General features: G+C 44.1%; 2 protein-coding genes across 11 annotated transcripts; one reads left to right on the forward strand and one right to left on the reverse strand.

Moving 5' to 3' along the window:
• Positions 1-2,175: 2,175 nt before the first annotated feature.
• Positions 2,176-4,624, reverse strand: LOC124641757 (spindle assembly checkpoint component MAD1-like). Of its 3 annotated transcripts, none has more exons than XM_047179943.1 (4): positions 4,260-4,623; positions 3,984-4,080; positions 3,693-3,845; positions 2,176-2,656 (listed from the first exon to the last, which is right to left on the reverse strand). In XM_047179943.1, exons 1-4 carry the CDS (start codon positions 4,514-4,516, stop codon positions 2,183-2,185), a joined length of 981 nt encoding a protein of 326 aa, XP_047035899.1. In that variant the 5' UTR covers positions 4,517-4,623; the 3' UTR covers positions 2,176-2,182. The 3 variants fall into 3 exon arrangements, with proteins under 3 accessions (XP_047035899.1, XP_047035900.1, XP_047035902.1); XM_047179946.1 differs by having other exon boundaries at positions 2,493-2,656; positions 3,662-3,845; positions 4,260-4,624; XM_047179944.1 differs by lacking the exon at positions 3,693-3,845 and having other exon boundaries at positions 4,260-4,624.
• Positions 4,625-4,840: 216 nt separating this feature from the next.
• Positions 4,841-12,007, forward strand: LOC124641751 (ubiquitin thioesterase trabid). Of its 8 annotated transcripts, none has more exons than XM_047179927.1 (11): positions 4,841-5,125; positions 5,417-5,712; positions 7,116-7,202; positions 8,110-8,206; positions 8,343-8,452; positions 8,521-8,864; positions 8,936-9,021; positions 9,091-9,204; positions 9,372-10,087; positions 10,158-10,306; positions 10,369-12,007. In XM_047179927.1, exons 2-11 carry the CDS (start codon positions 5,587-5,589, stop codon positions 10,451-10,453), a joined length of 1,914 nt encoding a protein of 637 aa, XP_047035883.1. In that variant the 5' UTR covers positions 4,841-5,125; positions 5,417-5,586; the 3' UTR covers positions 10,454-12,007. The 8 variants fall into 8 exon arrangements, with proteins under 8 accessions (XP_047035883.1, XP_047035885.1, XP_047035886.1 ...); XM_047179929.1 differs by having other exon boundaries at positions 4,843-5,125; positions 8,113-8,206; XM_047179930.1 differs by having other exon boundaries at positions 4,844-5,125; positions 8,361-8,452.
• Positions 12,008-15,254: the final 3,247 nt, after the last annotated feature.

A 15,254-nucleotide genomic window follows, 5' to 3' on the forward strand; every position in this document is an offset into this window, starting at 1 on the left:
AAATTCCCTACTTAATATTTTTCTCAGTTCAGTAATTCATTACAAAATTCTGTTTTGCAGTATTTATATATTCAATTGGTTTTAACGGAAAGAAATTTGAAACGTATCTGATAAAATTGAAAATAGGTAGGTAGGTAGGTACCTAATTATGGTATAGTAATTGCTCTAACAATAGCCAACCTCTAGCAGGAGATTACTCCTAATCGTTGCTATACAAGATTTAATAATTTTATTTCTAGCAAATTCAGTACAAATAAAGCTACACACTGAATTTGGCGTTTTGAAAACTATTATTTCATTTACGCTCACATTCTCTGTATTTACAACAGTTTTTCTACAAAAACTGTTAAACAAATAAATATCTACCACATAATGCTTCTTGTTTCGTCTATTTGTATCCATATTTTATGTATATGTATTTTTTTTACTTATACTTTCTATCATTATTTTTAATTTGAAAATTCATATACTAATATTCCCAATTTTTGTAATGTAATAAAGCAATAAACTTATTTTTTTTATAAATGAGGAGACAAAACGAAAAGACTTACTTGGTACATAAACTCATGCTATTCGATCTCCCACAAATAAGGGAAAAATAAATATTATTTTAAGGGCAACATTATTTTGAAACACTTTTCATAGACAACGATCGCACCGTTCTGAAACGAACGGAACTGAAGTAGGGAAGTTTATTCTATGATGGGCATTTTATTTTTTGCTTAATTTTCCATATTACCAGGCCTCTGTCACTCGACGTACTTGCGCGCGATAAATGCCTACCGCTCGCTGGGTTACCGGTAGCCCCACGCGGCTCAGAGCTTTCAACAGTCACACGCGCCGCGCGCGCTCTAATATTATTATTTTTATTTCATGGCATGTTATGCTGTTGGTTTTTATTAGGTTTTTTAAGCTACCTCACAAACTGATGGATTATTTTGAGTTGTGTTGGTTTATATGCTACTATTGTAAGATTTAGAAACATTTTATATGTATGAACTTATCTAGTAATTCTATTTTTTTTTTATAAATTAATATGTTATGGACCATGTGATTAATTCGGGCATTATTAATAATGCCCGAGCATTATGAATAATGTCTAGCTTTATCGGGCCAAGTGATTAATAACTATCTTAACTTCATTATTTATCACATTGCACGGGCATTATTATATTGCTACATGACAGTTGGGCAATTTGATAATAAAGCAAAAAATTGAAGTTAGTGACGAAAACGTATCCCACGTAACGGTTGCCCGGGTAACTGGGTTGAGGAGGTCAGATAGGGCAGTCGCTCCTTGTAAAGCACTGGTACTCAGTTACATCCGGTTAGACTGGAAGCCGACCCCAACATAGTTTGGGAAAAAGGCTCGGAGGATGATGTGACGAAAACGTATCGCTGCAAAACCGACTCCACGTAGTCTTGTCTGTCCTACCCCTAGAGTGCAATTCACAACCGCGTAAGTGTGGAGGGGCGAGGCGGCCTGCGAGCTGAGGCGCAGGTAGTTTTAACGCTCGCCGACGCGGCTGAGGCTGGCCGGCTGAGCCGGCCAGCAAGCCGAAGCTGCTTATTTAAAAACTCAGTTTTAAAAAAGGCTATCTTAAAATAAGCGTAACTTTGTTTTCCTACTTAAATATTAATAAATTGTAAGAAGCAACCCTAAGCACGGCCACGGCACGGTTGCGGTCACTGAACTGTGCGCTATCGCATTGGAATAACAATCAAGCGATCGAGCTTTTAAGGTTCATTTTATAACGCAGATAGGAATTTGTAGGTAGTTGGGGAACTTGTAGGTGCTTATAACAGTAGGTATGGACTTTTTTGTATGGAGTGATTTATCTGTTACGTAGTAACTATTATATAATCTGTGATATTACTTTATTTCGTAAATCGTAATATCGTAACTACATAAGCGGTTTGTATTATGGTAAGTAAGTGCCCAAACCGCGGTTGCTTTGCTGAATCCACCTTCCTGAGGTATAATCATCGGCAAGGATATTGAGCCCTGACTTTCACCTGCGCAGAAGTGATTTATTGGTTTATTGCCTTAAGTGTACAGTGCGCAAAGCGATTCCCACTCTTCCGCCGAGAGCTCATTATCCGTGCCGATAACTATATACATACGATGCTATCGAGGAACCTAGATAATTCTTCAGTCAAAATAAAACAATTGGCAATAGATTTACAATATATTACTAGCATTCACTAATTCACTTAACGTCGATCTCACGATGCAAGAATCTGAAACTGACCTATAAATCGTACCTCGAACATTTGGCGAAAAACTTCTATGAATGTACTTGAAACTTTTCAGAGCTTCAAAACCATGCGTATTGAATAGTTTGAACTTTGTATTAATGTAATGATTCATTTTTTCCTCGGACTTGGTTTCAAACGGCGTCTGCTTGTCGGTGTCTACGGGGCAGCACCTGTCTGAGTGATGCTGCGGCACGCTGTTGCTGCTGGTAGACTCTTGTTGAGATGAAAGGTATATTTTAAGTTGAGTGTTTTCGTAATGCAAGCTGGCATTTATTTGCAATAGCTTTAAATACTTTTTACTATTGGGAGATACTGAAGAAGATTTTAAAAGCTTATCCAGAAGATTGTCCAACGTTTTTCTATTATCTTGCAACAACAGAATAATCTTCTCGCACGTCTGAAATTATAATTAAATAGTTTGTGAGAGTGACATGGATATCACGAATTTCAAGACTTTCCCGCTCCGAGAGGAGCGTGGTGGCTGGCAAGCGGCAGCCTAAACTTCCGTTGAAGGAAGTGAAACATGGCACGAGACGCGACTGAATGAGATTATCAGAATTAAAAACTTTCAGCAATCAAAACAATATTTTCTATAATAATAATGCTGCAGTATAGGGTTAACAGCCCACTCGGAGGGTAGGTGCCTCGTGGTAAGTGGCGAGTGGGCCGGTGATGCTGGACCCACAGGGAGCGCGTGATCTGCGTTTAAAGTCCGCCGAGGTATCCTCACCCTTCAGCCGCTCATGTACCTGTTGCCCTCTTGTTGCGATTTAGCGACTGATTCCCGGGGGCCCAGTAAGTGAGTTGGCGAGTCTCCACCTGCCATTTTTACGTGTATTTATTACATTGTTATCGGCAGGTGCCATAGTTCCCGTAGTTTCCCCATTCCTAGTCCACTAGCATCCCATCACAATAGCCCAAGTAGTTTTCATCCATAGTTAGCAATAGTTTAGCACAGAACCGGGGATTGTCCTTGGGTACATTTCTATAGTGTATACAGGGATAATCGTCGGTTTTGTGTCACCATTTCATTAAAGTTGTCTCAAAAGGGCTTCAGCGTGTTGGCTTCGGCCCCACGTTCGCCTCCCAAAAATCCGGGACTCTATAGTCCCGAGGTCTGGTAGAGACATACAAAATAATGCTGCAGTATTATTCCTACCTATGTACCTACTGAAACGAAAACATTATTGAGCTACATATAGACGTAGGCCATTTATGTACCAGGGCCGCGGTAACTCTTTTGAACAATCCGGCAGCCCCGGCAGGCCTCGGCCCTGCTGAGCCCCGCTGGGGTTGCTGACATCTCCTTGAGGAGCGCATGGAACAACGAGCGCCGCCGACACGGGTAGCTACATATAGACCAAGTATAGACGGAAGATGAACCATTTATTTTAAAAAATACCTTTCTGACTGCGTAGATTCAAACAGTATACCTTTTTGTTCTGTGCTTGTAATTTTTCCAATTTCTTTTGAAAGAATATTTTGCTCGATTTTATTTTTAGATACTTAGTTCCAATGTTATAAATAACTTCATCCTTAGCTTTTAATTCTTCATGCAAAGAGCTTTTTACTTGATCTTCAGTTAACTAAAATAAATGAGAATCACGAGATATATAGAGTAGTATAATAGAGAGACTAAGACGACTAAGAAATTCGTGCGGTTACAAATATGTACAGAGAATAGACTGATAGTGCCTAAGTAGGTATATAATTATTGTACTTACATCCTTACTCTCCTGCTCGTTACTTTCGTATTCGTTTCGTTTAGTCAATCTCTTAATCTCATTTATGAGAAAATCCTTTTCCTTAGAATGAATATCCCTACAATTTTGATAAACGATTAACTATAAATTAATGTTACCAGTACCTAACTACTTAACAAACTGTTTAGGAAGGTAGGCGCATTAACCAACAATAGGTTCGGTAGGTTTACTTTGGCAGCAGTAGGTACGAATGGGTATTATATAATCTAGCGAATGAATATGTAGGTATTTTTGCACCTTTCATCAACAAGCTGTTGATGTAAATTCCTGTTTGTTCTTTGTGCGCTCTTTAATTCCACGTATATTTTTTCCTTTTCACGAGCTAGCGTACCTATTGCTGCATCTCTACTTTCTACTGAAACTTTTAGAGAATCGATTGTTTGCTTGAGTAACTCTATTTCACTTTGCAACTTGGCGACTTCCTCCGGATGACTTTTCCCCGATGATGACGAGGACCGCAAGGAACTTTTCGACAAAATGCGTCTAAAATTCATTCGAATACATAAACTGAATTTTTTACTTATACTAAATCATTTTAAAGTATTCGAGCTTGAAGTTAAAACAATTATTTTGTATATTATGCGGAAAACAGTAGTACCAAAAATTTGTCATTTACATGACATTATTTATTTAGGTCTTTTGAATGTTTTGATTATTGTTGCAAAAAAAAAGCTGCTTGTAGTAAGTGAAACGGAGCGCATTACCACAGACATCATCAGATTTTTTTTAGGGTGGCCATTTTGAATAAAGTTCTAGTTCCATAGACCATTGGAGACTATTTGAGTAAAATTTTTGTGATTGGTAGTTGGAAAGAACAATGAAAAAAAAATGTGTTTTACAACCAATCACTGAACAGTATTTCACAATTTTGACACAAGTTACTCCACCATAGCTGAACCATAGTGAGCGAGCCATCTCGTTTCTTTAGATGACACCAAAATTGACACAAAATTTGTCAAAATACCGTATAAACATAATTGCCTCTATCTCCATTGTTTCTTTTATGTTTTCTTCCGCCTCCCCTGGGTTTGTTTTGTCCACTGTTTGGCAAATTACTCGTGCAAAAACGTACTAAGTTGTTGATCACACATCGTCAGCTCAGTGTGAGTAAATGATATTGCTCTAGTAGTCTTGACCTTATGCCATCGCACTCTCGATGCTTTATGTTGTGTAACGACGCCAAAATTCTATTAAGAACGATGCCAAGTTTCATATCAACAACCTCGGATCTATAATAATTAAGTTTTGCATTTTCGTGTGTTGTGTCGCTATCTGTCAATGATACCAATAAGAAATTCTTGAGGTGAAATTATCACTCTCCTTTCTATTTGTCTGTACGTGAGTATGTATTGTTATTCGCTGTGGTCGGTTCATGATGTACATTTCTTTTTTAGGTCATAGGAACTGTACAGGCGCACTTAAAGGAACAATAGTCGACAAACTGCACCTGTGTAAATAGAAGCTTAGCAATACTAAAGAATCTCGTATGATGAGAACGTCATAGTAGTCGATTGTGAAGTGTAGCGCGTGAAGTTGTATCCTCAATGTTATAATTGATGGTAAGATGAGTGAGGAGGTGCAGAATGAGGGGAGCAGGCACAGCGCGTCGCTGGGCGAGCCCGGCGCGCCCGCCGCCGAGTGCGCCGCGCTCGACGCCTCCACCGCCGTCTCACAGACCACCATCACCCAGGTGACCAGTGCACTTCTGCTGCTCTCACTAATCTATACGACACTTGAATCCACACTACAAGCTTTAATGGCTTAGATGAGATTGCAACTCAATACAACCAATTCATACGCTCTCACCATGATCATTATTCAAACATGGACTTTTGGCTAGTTCACAAGTTTGCTTTAGCTTTGATATGGACAATTGAGAAATATACAATCAAGTAAGTTGAGTTCTGTATTGAGCCCCGGCTACTACATTGAATGACCAAGTGTGTTTTGTATCTGTTTCTCTGCTTGTTTAACCAACTTCTAAAACAGTTGACATGTTTTCACTTGATTCATTTAATTTTTTTTTTTCCTTATAGCCATTTTCTGCATCTCATGGGAAAAATATAACGCATGGTACTCGGAAAGAGTGTAGCTTTCCAACAGCAAAATGATTTTCAAATAGGTTCATTAGTTTCGGACCATTTAGGGTAAAAGCTTGCCAGGTCATATAGTTTATATATAAAAATATATAGAATATTTGCTTTACAGTTTTTCCAATTTGTAAAGCCACATAGTATGGTAATGCAGTGTGTTCCTGTCCCGCCGCTGCACTCACACTAGCACACTCAGCTGGAGTGTCAGCGAGCTCATTACAATTCACATTAACATAAAGTCAATGCAAGTAGGAACAGTTGTGTAAGGTCACGTGTCACATGTACAATGACTGATATTGAGCACAAGCATTACATTCATCATATAAGGTAGATGATCATGAACAACATGTCAGGTTAAAGAAACTAGTCACTACTGAGTACATAGTACTACTAGTTCCTTGCAGCTTGGAAGTCTTATTTGCTTACACAGTATTTGCATAGCATCATGTTTCACTGGTTGAATGGCTTGCCATTAAGGGGCAGTCTAATGGGAACAAATGGTTCATGATTTCTTAAGCTAACAAAATTTTATGATTATTTGAACTAAAAAACTAATTAAGTACAGTACTAGCTGAACTCAGCGGCGTTATTTTAGTTTTATTTTATTTTGTTAATGTTTCGAGACGATATTTATTGTTTGCTGTGGTTTATAAATATGTAAATGGTTTACTGAGACAGACCCCTTCTTTCCTCATGTGGATGAGTTTAGACACGGTGGGGAGTTTTACCATAGCCAAAAGATTTTGTTTGAAGTGGTTTAAGGTGGTAATCAAATCTAACTATGAATTACTTTTTTCACTTGCGCAAGTGGCGATTGACGCTCAATCCCTCTCTGTGTCAGAAGTTGCCTGTGTCCAGCAGTGTTACGACAAAAAAGGCTGATGATGATGTATCTGTTTTAGCGTAAAATATAATTTGATTGGCATGTAGTAAAATCTCCATATAATAAAGTAGTTGTGTAAGAAGTAATCGCTGGAGTGATGCATGTGTATGGCCGCAGATGACGGCGAGCTCCGCGCCGGCCGCCGAGGGCGCCAAGTGGTGCTGCGACGTGTGCACCTACGAGAACTTCCCGCTCTCACGCAAGGTATCCATCGACTTCAGCGCAGCGCTGTCAGTGCTCGCGTCGCACGCCTGACACGGGACTGTTCACTGCCTCCATTCCTATGCTCTTTCACTAAAATAGTTTTTGGGTAATGTATGTACGGGATATTGAAAAAGATAAATAAGGTGTTGAAATTAGATTAATAATACGTATTTCCCAATTCAGATTATGTATTTTTTCTCTCGTTAATAACTGAAATAAATTCCTGCTCTTAGGAATAGTTCAAGATTCATTGAGGTTTAGTAGCTTTCTAGACATAAATAGTAATCTGACTAACGGCTAAGATGTGAGGTCGCCCTCTCTGTGCAACAGCGGCATGAGTGTAGTAAGACTTGATGCATTCTTACTGAATAGAAAGTTTTAGTGTTAACGCTTATCACATCAACAATGACCGCTTTAGCTCTCGTCTAGATATCGAAGCGATTGTGCTGACAATCAAACTGCTTCGCTTCGTGAGTCGCCTATCAGTCCAATTTGAAAATAAGCGATAAATACGAAGGCATTACAATGAGAAAAACTGAACAAAAGTCTAGTCGTTCGCTGCCGTTGTTGCTAGATTGATTTCGTTATTGTCTAGCTGCGAACACTTTCACTTGGCGAGTCTCGCGGCGGTTACACTTGCTTAACCTGCAAGTGTGCACGTTCAACATTGACAGATTCCTATAATATATTTCTTATCTATTTATTTATATATAACGCTGGTTCTTATTACAATCAAGTCCCGAAATAGACACAAATATTTTCGCAATGAGCGAAAGTAATCCTTGAAAATGGTTGGGCAGCAATTGTTTCATCGTTGCTGGTTGTATGAATGATTGCCACGCGCGCCACTCGGCCGTGCGTGTGCGCGTGCGTGGCGATGATGAAACATGTGGCACTACTACTGTTGCAGTGCACCATGTGCCGCAGCCCCAAGTCCGCGCTCAACGAGGACATCTTCCGGCTGCAGGACGGCGCCAGCGCGCTGCCGGCGCCCGACGCCACCGGTAAGCTCTGCCGCAACTGCCTATCACCACATACCGCTCATCACCTGTACAAACTTATTGCCAGCCCGCTATAGCGATGTCGTCACATCACTCCAGCTTAGTGTCGCGGAGACACTCATTGAAATTGTTTGTGAAGGGAGTGTGGTGTGCGCAGGTGCGGAGGCGGTGGCGGAGCGACTCAAGCCGCTGAGGATATCTTCCCCGCAGGGCGCCAGCGCGTCGTCCGTCGCCAAGTGGTCGTGCCCGGTGAGTGCTAGCCTCGCGCGCCACGTGTGCACACGCGTGAGCAGCGGCAAGTGACGGCTCTGTTGCAGACGTGCACGTACGACAACTGGCCCAAGGCGCTGAAGTGCGCCATGTGCGGCAGCAGCAACCCCGCGGGCGCGGCGCCGGGCGGGCCGGGCGGCGCGGGCATCAACGAGCTGAGCAGCCCCGCGTCGCTGCACTCGCTGGACAAGCGCAGCAAGCGGCGCGCGGGCCCGGACTGGGTGTGGCTGCAGGCGTGCCTGGGCGTGGTGGAGGGCTCGGCGCGCTGCGTGGACGCCTACCTGGCGCAGGGCGGCGACCCCGCCCGCGCGCTCACGCCGCAGGAGGTGGCGCTGCTCAACCGCGCCTCCGCCTTCGACGCCGGCCACACGCTCGTGCACCTCGCCATACGGTACGCGGCCGCTTGTCAAATGTCAAATGTTCACTTATACATATCGATGAATGGCATGTACGATGTTTCAGGTTTCAGCGACAAGAAATTTTGTCGACATTACTGTCGCGGATATCGGGCGGCGGGCCCGGCCTCAAGAGATCTCCTTCATACATCGGTGAGTAGGTCTCTGGTGCTAGCCACGCGGCGAGGAGACGCAGGTTGTGTAACGTGTGTCGCGTTACAGCGCCGGACCTGGCGTCGGCGATCCGGCGGCACATCGCCAGCTGCGTGCGCTACAAGAAGGGCAGCTTCCCGTGCCGGTACATCAACGAGTTCTGCACCTTCTACCTGCCAGCCGGTAACACACTCACTGCTTTGCTTAACTATTCATTTCACGTTTAACGGTGGTAAGCGGCACGAACGATCATTCCGTTTGTTTGGTTTTATCGTGTTATGGCTTGTCTTTTTTCTGTTCAGTCGAGTCGATTCGCTAGGCGCGCTACTATACGAGGCGTGATGTTGCAGAGATCGAGGAGCTGCCGGCGCCGATCCAGGAGCAGCTGTTCTCGGAGCTGCTGGACCGCGACGCCATGGCCACGCTGGAGGCCGACCCGCCGCTCATCAACTGGAGCGCCGAGCTGCGGCGCCTGGGCTCGCGCCTGTACGCGCTGTGGAACCGCTCGGCCGGCGACTGCCTGCCCGACGCCGTGTGCCAGGCGGCGTACGGCGTGGCGGACCGCGCCAACACGCTGCGCGCGGCGCTGGGGGACGCGCTGGGCGCGCGGGCGCTGTACGCGCGCTGGGCGGCGTGGGAGCGCGCGCAGGCGGCGCGGCTGCAGTACGCGCCCGACGAGGCGCAGCTGCGCGCCGAGTGGGCGCGCCTGGCGGCCGCCGCCGCGCGCCCGGGCGCCGCGCTGCACCAGCTGCACGTGTTCGCGCTGGCGCACGTGCTGCGCCGCCCCATCCTCGTGTACGGCGTGGACGTCGTCAACTCGTTCCGCGGCGAGGCGCTGGGCTACGCGCGCTTCCGCGGCCTCTACCTGCCGCTGCTGTGCGAGCCCGACGCCTGCAGCAAGTCGCCGCTGAGCCTGGGCTACACGCGCGGCCACTTCTCCGCGCTCGTGCCGCTGCAGCCGCGCGCGCCCGCCTACATCCGCGACGCGCGCGCCCCGCAGGCGCTGCTGCCGCTCACCGACCTGGACGGCAAGCTGCTGCCCGTGCACTTCCTCACCGGCGACGAGGTGAGTGCCGCGCCGCGTGTGATGCAGCGTGCTGCGCACGGCGGCGGCCGCTACAGGGCTCGTGTCGCAGATGGCGGACGCGGAGGCGGTGGTGCGGCGCTGGGTGTCGGCGTGCGTGACGGGCGGCGGCGTGCTGGCGGCGCGGCAGACGCTGCACGCGCGGCCGCTGCTGCAGGCGCAGATGCTGGAGGAGTGGCTCAACCACTACCGGCGCCTCGCGTGAGTACCGCACGGCCGGCGACCGCGCCGCGCCGGCCGCCTCTGACCGCGCTGTGTTGCAGGCAGCAGACGCGCGGCCCCTTCCCGCCGCGGCTGCAGCCGGCCGCCGCCGAGTTCTCCAGCGACGCCGACACGGACGAGGAGTAGCCGCGTGTCCGCCGCTGCACCGACACCTCACGTCTCGGAAGATTGGCGCTCTAAATCTTTGTGACTCTGTGATCCTCCGGTTACGAGTGTGCACGTCTGCACGATAGTGACGTCATTTGGGGTAAATTCGTAAATGTGCGATGTTCATTTCCTTGTCTCGCTCAGAGTGTGGGCGGTGGCACACCGGCGCCGAGCCGATGCGAATCATTGTTTACTTCAAATGTAACGTAGCCGACTGAAGTTTGTTCCCACTGCGCGCCATAACTTTCATACTTATAGTATGCACAAAAGGAAAATTAACTTATACAAGAATAAGTATAACTTAGTCTGAATAAGTTATAGTGCGGAATGTCCGCAGCGCCGTGTGCTGTGGGGAGGCCAAATCCTTGGAGTGAGTGCCGTCTGTCAGTTCGCTCGTTATACAGCACTCTTTATGTTTGGCGTTCAAATTGACGGCCGCCGCCGGTTCTAGTTAAATTTACTTATATTAGATGCAATTACTGAATTGCAGTGGTATATTTTAGTGGTGTTTCATCATTGCCCTTTGTTCCGGTGTAGATCTTTTTTTATTTATACATTATTAGTTTAGTAAATATTGTTGTGGAGAGTCGCCCAATACGTTACCTTATCGATATCGAAATTTTACAATCTGAACCTTGATGGAAGGGCTCAGGGGTTTACTCTCCTTCTGGAACACTGCTGCAAACTGTATCTACCGATATAGTGAAGTGCTTCATTATGAATACGTTCTGAGAGGGGATATAAAGGCTTTACATGTAAATTGTTTCTACAATGAAGCTTGTGAATAATATCTACTACAGTGAAATCATTTCTGGGTGAGTGTTGCCCATTTTTCCACAACATTATTATGAACTTGAAGCATGTCGATCTGGACATAAAAAATATGCAAATAATAAAAGAGATAAGAGTCTATTAAAATTAACGACATTGTACAGAGAGTAATAAGGTTCTAATATTTATATTATTATAGATTCTCGGTTGTAAATAAAAAGAAATTGGTTAAAAGTAATAATTATAATAGATGTATAGTTTATTATTCCGCTTAGTGCATACGAATCATTCGTTCGCCTGTCGTTAAAACAAGGGAAATTGCAGTAGGATATGGTTGCAAGAGGCGGGGTCCCGCGCGGCAGTGGCGCCGCCGCCTGCTCTCGCCGCCGCTGCCCGCGCCTGCCACTGCCGCGCGGACCCTCACCGCGCCTAATGTCACGCAAGTCAAAACGTCATCGTGTCGGACAAGTTCCGCGTCTCATGCAGATATTACAATCCAATCACCACACTATATAAAAGTTCATTGAAATAACTGAATCACGTGGGCTGCTAGAAAGCTTGCAACTAATTACACTACTTTTGATCTAATACATTATGTTACTTTATTTTCTTCAAAAATCTGTAAATAAGTCGATAGGTACATGTTACGAAAACGATTTGAACTAATTTTGTTAACAGTCACGTTACGATTTATTCAAATTAAGTACCTATACCTACTAATTTTTAATCAATAAAGCACTTATTTTATGAAGCTGTTCGATATTTTGTGTTTTATTTCATTCAAATATTACATTGCCGTAGACTAGGCCTTTTCATTGGTAATCCTTTTACTCAAGCAAAAAACAAACACACACCATTGCTACAAAGAAATAAGTACCTACCTATACATAGTATGTACCTATTATATTAGTGTTAAGTATATTCATATGTAAATTGTAAATTTACAAAGAATTAGAGTTGGTAAAAAATCATACTAAATTACCAACAGATTATAATAAATAAATAATGCCAGGATACACACACGGTCGGTTAGCCCCGTGGTACTTAAGTTATTCATTAACTTGTGTTATGGGTGCTAACACGACTAATGAACATATAGCTACATGTTAGGTACGGGAAATTTGATTAGTCTGGGCACTATTAATAATGGCCGGTCTGTATTTATAATGCCCGACTCAATTGAGCAATAAGATAAAAACAGCAAGGTTAATCAATTTTCCCGGCCATTATGAATAATGCCCGTCCTTTATTGAGAAAATGAGAAAAGTAATAAAATAGGTGAACTGCTGAGTTTCAGTTTAATAAATAAAACCAAAGTACCTAACAAAATTTTCTTGAAAAGGTAGCAAAAATATACTATTGAACATAGTAGTTAAAAAATTAACTTAAAAATGGTATATAACCAACATCATTATTTACTACTTGCTTTGATAAAAATATATTATTTAAAAACTACTACTACTTGTACTTCCCGGCCAAAAGCCAAAGAGAGACGGCCCCCCAAAATCAAATGGCATCTGTTGGGGAAGGCTGAGTTGGCCCAGGAATTTAGAAAAGTAGTGGTTGATAAGATGATTGAAATGGGAGAAATGAATGAAAAGAATGTGAATGAATGCTGGAATGAAATGGCGACGTGTATAAGGAAAGCGGCAAGAAGCATTCTAGGAGAATCAAAAGGGAATGGTGTGATAGAGAAGGAAACTTGGTGGTGGGTGGAAGAAGTGCAGAGTGTATTAAAGGAAAAGAAGATGAAATTCAAGGAATGGCAGCGGACGGAAGACAATGATGATAGTGAAAAAGCACAAAAAAAGGCTGAATATGATGAATGTAAGAAGAAAGCAAAGAAGATTGTGGCTGTTTCAAGGGCAAAAGCGCACGAGAAGATGTATGACTCCCTAGATAGCCCAGCTGGTCAAAATGACTTTTACCGATTGGTTAAATCTAGGGAGAAAATGACAAGAGATGTATGCCAGATAAGGTGTGTAAAGAATGGAGACGGAACGGTCCTTTCGAATGATGTGGAGATTAAAGGTAGGTGGAAGGAATATTTTGAAAGACTGATGAATGAAGAAAATGAGTGGAGCGGTGTGCTCCATCATAAAGCGGTGAACGAGGGCCTTGTAAGAAATGTATGTGAGGATGAGGTCAGATTAGCAGTGAATGGAATGAAAAATGGAAAAGCGATAGGGCCAGATGGAATACCAGTGGAAGTGTGGAAATTATTAAAGATGGATGGATGGAAATGGCTGGCTTTATTCTTCAATAAGTTGTTGCAAGAGGAAACTATACCAGACGAGTGGTGCAATAGTTTCCTGGTGCCCATTTTTAAGAACAAGGGTGATGTGTTGAATTGCAACAAATATAGAGGAATAAAGCTAATGTCACATAGTATGAAAGTGTGGGAGAAAGTTATTGAAAGGAGGCTGAGAGAAGAGAGTGATATCGCACGAAATCAATTCGGTTTTATGCCTGGTCGGAGTACAACGGACGCTATATTCTGTATTCGCCAATTGTGCGAAAAGTACAGGGGTGCACACAAAAACTTGCATATGGTGTTCGTTGACCTCGAGAAGGCATATGACCGGGTGCCTCGTGAGGTTTTGTGGTGGGCCCTTGAGGAGAAAGGTATACCAGGGAAGTATGTGCAGTAGATCCGAGCGATGTACGGCAGATGCCGTACAGAAGTCCGGTCCGCAGCGGACACTACCGCCAGCTTCAGTGTAGGTGTTGGCTTACATCAGGGGTCGGCCCTCAGCCCGTATCTCTTCCTGCTTGTAATGGACGCGCTTACGGCAGATATACGGGAGGAGGCACCCTGGTGTATGCTTTTCGCCGATGACATTGTTCTGGTGGGGGAGAGTGGGCCAGAGGTCCAGAGTAGATTGGAGGCATGGCGGCTGAGACTGGAGACAGTGGGTTTAAAGGTGAGCAGGACTAAAACCGAATACCTTCATTGTGATTTTGGCGGTATTTCGGGACCCATGACCATAACCCTAGCCGGCATGCCCCTACCAGTTTGCTCCGACTTCCGGTACCTTGGTTCACTCGTCCAAAGTGACGGTGAGGTGAACAGGGACGTTACGCATCGGATCAATACTGGATGGATGAAGTGGCGACAGGTAACTAGCGCTATTTGTGACCCGCGGATGCCCCTCAAACTGAAGGGCAAAATTTACAAATCCGTCATTAGACCTGTCGTCCTGTATGGATCGGAGTGTTGGGCATTGAAAAAGAGGGACGAGAAGAGAGTGCATGTAACAGAAATGAGAATGCTGAGATGGATGTGTGGTGTTACAAGAATGGATAAAGTGAGGAATGATTACATTAGAGGAAGTCTGAAAGTAGCGCCAGTTACAGAAAAGATGAGAAGTAGAAGATTGTCGTGGTATGGACATGTAATGAGGAGGGATGATACGCATGCAACAAAGTGTGTGCTAAGTATGAATGTAGATGGATGGAGAGGAAGAGGAAGACCTAAGAAAAGATGGATGGATTGCCTGAAAGATGATATGAATAGGAAGGGAGTGAGTGTCAGTATGACGAGTGACAGGGGAAAATGGAAGAAAATGACATATTGCGCCGACCCCAAGTAATATTTGGGAACAGGGCAGGAGAAAGAAGAAGACTACTTGTATTTGCAAAATAAAAATTCTATTATATTTAAAGAAAATAGCCAAATGAGAATAATCAACAGTTATATCCAATAATTTTAAGGACTGTGCAAAAAAGTTATCAAGTTTGGAATTGCTTATTCTTGCAAGATGAGCTTTTGTGACATTTGGAATCGCAAAGAATGTTTGATGTCTTGCCGTTTGAAAGTTTGGCCGATTTTTTAATCTAGTTGTAGGCAGACATTAGTTTGATGATGATGATGTTATATTACTAAAACATTGGGTTCTATATAATAAAATAACGGCATGATCCGAGCGCGCATGGTTTAGTCGTACCAACGAGGTCATTTCAGAACGACACTACATCGACAAAAGCTGTTTAGTAGTTTCCGAACGCA

This window comes from Helicoverpa zea, chromosome 23, assembly GCF_022581195.2.
Source record: "Helicoverpa zea isolate HzStark_Cry1AcR chromosome 23, ilHelZeax1.1, whole genome shotgun sequence".
Classification (NCBI taxonomy): Eukaryota; Metazoa; Arthropoda; class Insecta; order Lepidoptera; family Noctuidae; genus Helicoverpa; species Helicoverpa zea.